Raw genomic sequence first — 9,293 nt, 5'->3', positions numbered from 1 at the left:
GAACCATTGCAGCGGCAGGAATGAAGAAGAAGAAAGCGTCTGGAAGAACTGAATGCAGTGGTCAATCAGGGCGTGAGCCGTGAAAGTAGCTGGAGAATATGCTGGTCATGAGATTGATCAGATATCTGAAAAGAAATGCACTCTTATTATTATAATCCGAACAAATTGGAAACTGAAAGAATTTACTTAGATTGATAGATTTGTTTTCATGTATGACTCACTAATATATTTTTATTTATTTTATGATTTTTATAACAACAAAAACAATAATAATAGTAATAATAGCAGTATTTGTGATAATATGAAAAAGTTTATCATTTTTAGCATTCAACAAGTTTTATTCACGAAGGAAAGAGGAATGCTTTTCCTAACGGTAAGCTGCAACATTTCATCTATGGCCATCATTGTAGCGTCGATGTTGACGTTGTTTTGGTTCACCCGACACTGTAATTTTTGGACACGAGCCCACTTTTGTCACTAATATTGGAAATTAAAGAGTAGGGATTTAACGCAAATGATGCAACTTTGAAAAAATTGTCATATTCACCTGGTAATATTAAGCATCTCCGGCCAATACATGTTGGACAGCATTTTTTTTGAAAGTGGCAGTCAGTGTCCATTGAACATCTCCTGGAAAATTGAATCTGCCTGGGATGTACTGAACGGGGACATGAAGATTCTGTATCTGTTAGTGTTTTTGTTTTTGCATTAGCATGTGCTGCCGTATTGCAGCAAAGGCCACGTACGCAGCTCTGTGATGTTTTCCCACATTGGTCTTTTCTGTTGCAAACGCTTTCCGCCGGCAACACGTCAGCACATCGTCCAAAATCTGAAATAATTTTTCCTTTTAAGATAAGCATTTTCCTAACGGTATATTTCATGTCCACACATGGTGGTGAAAATGTTTTATTGTTTGGACATGAAATATTCAAGTACTTCATATTCAAAGTAAACTTTGTAACAGATATGTTATTATATATATGCTATGATATCTCTAAAATTAATCTAGCAATAAATGTTTTCTCTTATTAACATTGTTATTTGTATTGCTTAACTGAACATGAAAATGCTTTTTTAGAAAATTAACAATTTTCAAACCAAGCTGTAGATAGACCATTTGTTTGAAAGTTTGCAGATTTTTTATATATACCTGTCTCAGGGAGAAGAAATTTTTTCCAGCAACAGTGAGGCAACATTTTCGAACACTTTCACAGTGATCGTCTGAATAGCATTGATCATTGGGCTGAACAGTGGATCCTGTACATAAATTCACCGGTAAAATCGGCCAGCGCCCTTATTTTGCGGGTGGTGCGTGTATTTTGCTCCATCAAAAGCCGTCTGCTCCAGTATCACATCTTTAATGCAAAAAGTACATTCTTCTCTTCTAGCCAACATATATTTCATAAGTATTCTTGCATCTGTTTGATGAAATACATGCATATTATATGTAACGTGTTAAATGCACATTGAGAAGGTTGAATGAAAATGCTGTATTATGTTTTATGGAAATTTCAGGAACACCTACGGCAAAATAATTGTTTCGTTTCACTACAATGTGTACTTGTGTCTGTTCAAACTAGAAAACGGCTTGTGTTGAGCTAATTTGTAAACAGTGAGCAATAATGACCCTGATGGTTTTGTGATCAGTTATTTCTGAATATTTTCCATTCTAAGGAATACCATTAGTGCAATTTATTAAAGTAAGTTGCATTACGTTTATTACACATAATTCATAAAAAAATGAAAAAAATAATTGGATTAAATTATATCTATGGTTTTACACAACGTTAATGACTTGGTCTTTGTTAATTATCGTTTATAATTTTTCTTGAAGAATGAGCATACATTTTTCTAAATAAAATTAAAGTTGGATAAGCAATATACGAATTTTAGTAAAATGTTGAAATATACTTCTTTTGTCAACTGCATTATCACTTTCAACACGTCCATTAATTCATTATCTTCTGGATCCCCTGTCCAGTGCTTTATTACTATCCCATTGTAAGGCTAAAGCGGTGAAAAAAATTAATTGAATCAGTAGAATTCTATGTTGTGCGTGATTTGGTTACTTGAAACGGAAAAGAGTCAAGTAGATCATCTATCCAAACCGTCCTTTTTAACATGCATCCCGTTTTTTTAAGATCTTTTATATACATGTCATTTTTAACTTTGCAATTATTCCTGTTCAGTACCTTGCTAAAAAGGTATAAGAAAAATAATATTATAAAATTTATTCACAGGTATGGTTTTTAAATAGCTCCTAATATATCAAATCAGTTTATTACTCGAAAAGCTTTCCTTCTGGATCGAGAAGCTGAACAATATGACGGACGTATTTAGGAGTACCAGCGCTATACACCATCATATTGGCGACTTCTCGGACGGCTTGTAATACTTCGCGGCAATGCGGTCTGATTGCCACGAAATACTGAAAACATAATTTTCAATTAAAGCAATTATGAATAATAAATTTTAAATATTTACTCTTATTGAATCAATTTTTTCCTGATTACTAAACAGTTTTTCTCTTGTGGAATAAATCAACGTCGAATCCTTAAAAAGATTGAAGTTTAATACGAATTTAAAATTTTTAAATTATTGCCAATGAGATTAATTCACCAAATCAAAAACGACTGTCAATTTTGGAATATCATTTGACGATGAATCTGAATTAACGCCATTCCGTGTTCTTCTGGGACAAAGGTGCTGAATGAGCCCGTCCCACATCTTTTTCAAGCGATTCAGCTTACCTTTCTTTTCTGTCGATGTTCCAGCCTCCTCTTCAGGTTTCTCTTTCTGCAATTTGCTTGCATTTGATTCATCCATCTTCTACAACAGATACAACTTTCCAGACGAAATTTTAATAATTTGCTTAACTACACACGACTTATTCTCGTTTTCACTTATTTTAAAAGTAAAATTTGATCACACATAAACTGCAAAAATGTATTCGATTAAGCTGTCACTTAAGCATATATGATTAATTAATAATTAAACTAAAAGTTAAATTGCTGTTGCACTTACGAACCAGAGCAAAAAAAGATGGCGCACACTTGACTGTATCTCGTGAAAATAACTGTGATAAAATAGAACTTGTTCACTGCATTTTTAAAATTTTAAACTTTAAACGTAAATTTTAAAGAGGTTATTTTAAAAAAGTGCCACTAAAAATTCAATATATTGTAATTTTTTAATATTTTAGTTAAATTTTTTAAGTTTGTAATTAATTTTTGAATCATATTTTGTTGTTACTTTGAAAATTGAAATCAAAATTTGATAGTTAAATTCAAATTGAAATTGTGATAGAATTTTTTATTATACTTGAAAATCATTTAAGGCTGATAATTATTTGATAGTACAATATTGTATATACTTTAATATTGCTCTATAACAACATTTAGATTTCAACGAAACAAATAATTATTTTATAAAAAAGAATGGTTATTTATTTAATAATTTGATTTGGGAAAGGAAATTGTATATTTCAGTTATTTGCGCAAATATTGTTGTTATTTTTTGAAATTTTTTACATTCCTCTAGATTTAGTATAATGTTTTGATATTAACGAAATTCTATCAATTTGCCGCTTTAGATATTTCTTTTTAATTCGTCTTTCATGAAATTTCGTCTTATGAAATTTATTTTATATTTTTTTCAGCATGTCTTGCTCGTGATTTGTTCAGTCTGAATTTCTTTGCTTAAACTGTTTAACGCGTTCTCGAATACTGCAACTAAGTGACTGATATTAAAATTCAGAATATGGGCAAATATTTTAGTGTTTAGTAATTTTAATTCTTGTTCAATTTCACATGGAAAATAAAGAACAATTACGCCAAAAAATGGTGTCATGATTTTTTTTAAATATCTTTTAAACGCTGTACTTTTCATCAACATTTTGTTTGCTTTTTCGACTTTATTATAAACTGCATTAATTTATTCTTCATTGTTGATCTGTCATATTTTAAATAAGTGCATAGTTTGCTTTTGTATTTTGCATGACATTTTTTTATTATTTTATTCTATCTTTGTTTTTTTTTCATGGGCAATTCTTTTGTAAATGGTTCCACGGCTATATCAGTTTATGTGAATGAATATTTACTTGTCATCAATTTAGGTGGAGAAAAATTGATGAGATTAAATGAGAATGCATGGGCATGAAAGGAATTTTGCCTCAATTTAACCCTTACAATATGTGATATTGACATTCGCTACTTGTATTATGCTTCTTGTTTCATATGTGCTGCTGATGGTATTTTGATTGCACTTTTCGTAATATGCAACGTATTTCCAAAGTAAAGGTATTTTTGATGTTGACTAAATTTCTGTGAATTATTTATGATGACTATAACTTATATGCTTGTAGGTTGTTGGTTGGAGTTGGCGCTACATTTCCGTAGCGAAGATTCCACGTACATTAGCTGTAAGTGTTTGCCTACTTACTTCGTTCTTAATTTCTACTGCATGATAAATTTCTTGCATATTTGCATTCGTTTGCTGTGTGTTTAATTACCTGCGTGGCTTTGGTTGCAATGCTTGTTGGTTAGCTGTTGGGTGCAACGACTGAACAGCGTAGTCTTTTCAATGCAAATGCGGACCAGTACCCATGAAAATGATTTGCTTTCTTTGCTTAACTTGCTTTTTTTCCATAGAATGGTTTATCATGATTTCGAATAGTACAAAAGGAAGATGGATTTCAAAGTTGAGAAGATGCCCATTCGAGGAAGTTGCATGTTTTTAGCAATTTTGTGACTGTTTTAAATTATTACTGAATCCAGATATTGAAGCTATGATTTATCAAAATAACCAAATAATGTAAGATGTAAGTGTGAGATTTGAAATTTCATGTCTAAGCTAACGGGCAGATTTGTGGAATTTTTCACAAATTCAATAATCATACTAGATATGATTTGTTTGTTTTGTTTATTGCAGATGATTCATCATAATTTAGGACAAAAAGTAATTTTTAAGATGGAACTCTGCTAAGGGAGGAGAAGTTGATAGATTAAAGAGAATAGGTTTAAAGTCTACATTTTTTGAGCAATTTTTCAGAGATCAGTTTGTTGGGAGTTGTTTTAGTTGTTCAGTAATTAGAGCAGTTTATTATAAATGAAGTCTATTTGATATATTTCCATATTTTACATTAGTGACAATTTTAAATATTTTTTGAAATATTTTCGAGATGAGCTGAGAAAAGAAATTGAATGTTAGTGCAGGTAAACTACGTCGAATTATATTACTTTTGCAAATATGCAAATTGAGTTTTGCAGATGCGCTTCTGCCATCAGTTACAATGTGCTTGTTTGTTTAACTAACTAATAGTAGCCGGAGGGAAAGTTTCTTAAAATTATTATTGCGGTAAGAAACTACCACTGAAGCCTGCATTTGATAAATTCTTGGAGTGGAATCCACCCCACATTAGAAAAAACCCATGCGAAAAGCTAAAATATGTTGAATTTTTATGAAATTTGTTTCAATAGGTAGCACTGAGTGTGCTCTACTTTATATTTTATTTTTATATTTTTTGTATTAAAATATTATTTTACTGTTTTGTATTAAAAACGTTTTAATTAAAAAAATTTTAAGCATCATTTTGGAGACAAATGCATCACTGTCAACGTTTAAAATATGTTATTTTTTAGATTTTTCACTGTGTAGGCTAAGTGTTGTAAAATTCTTAAAACAAATCATGGATTTACGGTCAGTATTTTATAAGGTACCTTGATACCAAAATGCAGACTCCAGTCATTTCTTCAACTGTTTATTTGGTTTTATAAAGTTTTCAGTTATTTCAAATCAATTTTAACTTTCTACTTGCTGAAAAATTCAACAAAATTGATGTGGCAAATGTGTTGAACTATGTTTATTTAGACATACAAGGATTATCAAAACAATGCTCACAATAGCTGTATAGATGATCATTGAAACATGGTGTTCCACAATTTCTGCAACATGTGCTGACGTTTCAGTCTTTCATCCTGTCGCAGAACGCTGATTTTTAGGGATAGTGTTTCCATTTTTTCTTGCTGTTGAACGCACTGTTGTCGTCACTGCTCCCATTGATTCAATGGTTTTTCTTACTGTGTAAGGAAGTGATTGCGGAGCACTGGCAACAGGTTTGTCAAGACGGATATCCACAAACGTTTTGCCACATTCCATCAAGAGCGGCGTTCTACTGTGCGACATTTCAGCATTCCAATCGGTCTGGCTTCATATATCATATGCCGCCACACCCACGAAATCTAACGCATTGAAGCAAAGCATCATTGGCCACCGTTGGATGCGTCGTCTGCTTGTGTTTACCAGTAGAAGATGGTTTACAGCATCTGCACCTGATTTTGTCTCGTAGCAGAACTGTATTTCCAGATTTCCACATTCTGGATTTCGTTTCGTCTGGATTTCCTTTTTCATCATTTCTTTTAGCATCATTGTGATGCATCGTCGACAGAAGCAATATGGTGGCGTTTCATAATGTAGCTAACTATTTTGAGCTGCCGATGGAAACAGAATAATAATGATCGCACTTGGCTTTCATTATTTATGATGGTATTCATTTATTTCTCTTATTTTTAATGGTATGTCATCGACCATTTTTCGCAACTTGTTTACGATCACTGGCCAATAAATCTTCAGCTAATGGTATGCTGATCAAAAAGCTATCTATACTAATGTTTAATCCTTTCCCGCACCAGTGTTAGCCCTTCCATGATATTATGCTTATCCAATTGTGAATTCTAGCTTCACTGGCTGCTGACGTACATTTCTCGTGCCAATGGGTACGACGCTTGTGCATCGCAGCAGCAACATATTTTTATACAGATGTGTCACACTAGACGTTTTATTTTTAGCCAAAGACGACAGTATAAGTCAGAGTAATTCTGATATTACTTTGAGATTACAGATAATACTATCCAGGTCTGTTGGGAAAATCACCCTTGGCGTTGTGAACTTTGACAGGGTTTTTTGATGCAATGAACTGCGTAGGCAGGTGCACAACGGAATGATAGTGGCCAAGTCTTGTTGCTTCACTTGCCAAAGAATATCAGCGCTTGCTACCAATTGTCAGGGGTCTTTGAAATTGGTGTACGATAGCAGCAGACAGATGTCGGTAAGTATTTGCTCTAGTACTTTCACATCCATCCAGCAAAGCCATCATTTCACTCATCAGCTGGTTCATTGTGCGATCACCCAATCCATATATATTCATCGTTCGTTTTCCCTGGCACCAAAATGCTTCGTCAGAAGTGTCATTATGCTTTTGTTCTTATCCGTAGCAGGTGGATGGGGAAGAAAGTTGGTGATTCAACACGCAGCATCCAGATCCAGTGCGCTGACGGTGTAGTAATACATGCTCATATTGGAAGAAATTTGGCGGATGTCTATGTGCGCAGCAACTGGCTCGAACCAGACCTGTGGTTGGGATATCCAGATCGTGAGAAGGTTCAATGAAACTGCGTTCTCACTTTGCAAATTTGTGGCGTTCGTAGATACCATCCGAGGGTCCAAAAAGATCGTTCAGAACAAACTCGTCACCGGTAAAGCTTCTTGATAGACCCTTTAAATTTAGCACAAAATCTACTGTATATATTAGTTACAGTTATTCTGATTTTCAGGTTTAATTGCACCGGAACTGTTGAGCAGGTTGGGCCGTACAATCTGCTACATGGCCATAATAATTATGCATAGAAAGTCAATTTGTTAACCTTCACGAAGAAAGTTTCATTGTTTTAGGCAAAAAGTTTCTTTTCCAAATAACATTTGTTCCTAATTTTGGTTTATACGCTACAGCATCCTTAAAATTTCGAATTTTTATAAAAGTTATTTCTATGATTGGTTACACTTCCTGATTAAGAATTGATCAAAATGATGTGATGGGAAACTAATTTCTGTGCAGTAGTTCATGTTTTTCAACTGTGAATGTCAAATTTGTAATTAAATGAATGATTAAATATTATTGAAAATTTATGCACCTTTGTAATGAATATTATTCTTTATAGAAATCGAGAATGCAATTTATAATTGGTTCCGTTTTTCTGATAAGTTTTCATTTCTTTTACTGCTCTTATAGTGGAATATCTCAAAAGATTGGACAGGATACCAAGTACAGAGACATTGATTTACCATAAGTTATTTTGATCAATTTATTTATATTCCATTCGCAATTAACTGTTATCAGAAAGTACTACATTTAAAGCTCATTTTGATGAGCAGTATTCTTGCTGTGTTTTATAATGAAAGTAAATTCAAACAACTACATGTTTCGTATCAATGAGATCCTAAATTAAAAATAAAAATTATGAACGGCATGGTATTTCATGAAACGATTATTTTCTAAATAAGGCAAAGATATGGAAGGCATTCAAAAAGACAGTCAGGTATTATGATATATTTAAGTGAAATTGCTTTTGAAATGCATTATACTTGAGCAGTATAAAAACGTAAATTAATAGAAACTTAGTATACTGAAAGCTTTATTTCCATTTTGATTAGTTTTGAAACAACGTTCATCAAATTAATGAAATGGAAATGATGGAAAATTGAATTGGTGAAACGTGATAAATGTTGCACAAGTCTGTGAATTTTGAATGAAGCTTTTACTATAAGGCCAAAAATGTTCATTCCGTGAACATCGCGCACCCTGGAGCGTAGCATGAAAATTTCAGATTGGCAGCTTTTCTGTGCACTGACTTAAGACATGCTTGGAGGTACCATACGTACGACGTCTCTACTTCACACAACGATCAAGTTTAGATTTATTCCATAATGAAAGGGGCATTTTTCATGGAATCCATCCAGTTGTTCATCAAACCATATTTCCACCAGACGAGTGAAATAATCTTTCACAATTTCTCATGAACTGATCAAATTTTACGCTGCTAAATTTATTTAATTTAGAAGTGTTTACAGATTATGTTAGAAATATTTAGTGCTTCTGGTTTTCATATTATTTCAGTGAAAGTAATCTGTATCGAATAGTGAAAGTGCATTATATTATGCATTTAAATAAAGAGTAAATTATATACGTCATTTAATAATTTAATAAAATTGTTCACCATATGCACGCTACTACGCTATTAGTGATGTAAAATTAGGCTGTTCTACCAGAAGCAAAGTAGTTTTTTATTTGCATATTTTACTTATTATCAAACACCACTTTAAAGCATTTCTATTATATTCAGTTATTTAATACTGTGCAACGGCTACAGGCACGTGTTCAACTATAATTCAGCTCTTCAATATCATCTTTGAGTTGATCAATATTTGATATTATGCTGCCCTTTTATTTTGTATGCATG

At 32.6% G+C, this 9,293-nt stretch overlaps 4 protein-coding genes across 4 annotated transcripts; 1 reads left to right on the top strand and 3 right to left on the bottom strand.

The window, feature by feature from the left end:
• Positions 1–388: 388 nt before the first annotated feature.
• Tsp_10215 (putative WAP-type (Whey Acidic Protein) 'four-disulfide core') lies at positions 389–1,117 on the bottom strand. Its single transcript, XM_003372407.1, has 3 exons — positions 1,099–1,117; positions 548–829; positions 389–468 (listed from the first exon to the last, which is right to left on the bottom strand). Exons 1-3 carry the CDS (start codon positions 1,115–1,117, stop codon positions 389–391), a joined length of 381 nt encoding a protein of 126 aa, XP_003372455.1.
• A 1,164-nt stretch (positions 1,118–2,281) lies between these two features.
• On the bottom strand, positions 2,282–4,479 carry Tsp_10214 (sodium/potassium-transporting ATPase subunit beta-1-interacting protein 3). The gene is made up of 5 exons (XM_003372406.1): positions 4,441–4,479; positions 4,188–4,314; positions 3,025–3,100; positions 2,751–2,829; positions 2,282–2,428 (listed from the first exon to the last, which is right to left on the bottom strand). The coding sequence occupies exons 1-5, from the start codon at positions 4,477–4,479 to the stop codon at positions 2,282–2,284; spliced, it is 468 nt and encodes a 155-aa protein (XP_003372454.1).
• A 1,491-nt stretch (positions 4,480–5,970) lies between these two features.
• On the bottom strand, positions 5,971–6,426 carry Tsp_10213 (hypothetical protein). The gene is made up of 2 exons (XM_003372405.1): positions 6,235–6,426; positions 5,971–6,201 (listed from the first exon to the last, which is right to left on the bottom strand). Exons 1-2 carry the CDS (start codon positions 6,424–6,426, stop codon positions 5,971–5,973), a joined length of 423 nt encoding a protein of 140 aa, XP_003372453.1.
• A 571-nt stretch (positions 6,427–6,997) lies between these two features.
• On the top strand, positions 6,998–8,123 carry Tsp_10212 (hypothetical protein). The gene is given in 3 exon segments (XM_003372404.1): positions 6,998–7,105; positions 7,123–7,437; positions 7,995–8,123. 3 exon segments carry the CDS (start codon positions 6,998–7,000, stop codon positions 8,121–8,123), a joined length of 552 nt encoding a protein of 183 aa, XP_003372452.1.
• Positions 8,124–9,293: the final 1,170 nt, after the last annotated feature.

This window comes from Trichinella spiralis (genome assembly GCF_000181795.1).
Source record: "Trichinella spiralis strain ISS 195 chromosome Unknown Scfld9, whole genome shotgun sequence".
NCBI lineage: Eukaryota > Metazoa > Nematoda > Enoplea > Trichinellida > Trichinellidae > Trichinella > Trichinella spiralis.
This window is presented reverse-complemented; position numbering and strand designations above follow the sequence as displayed.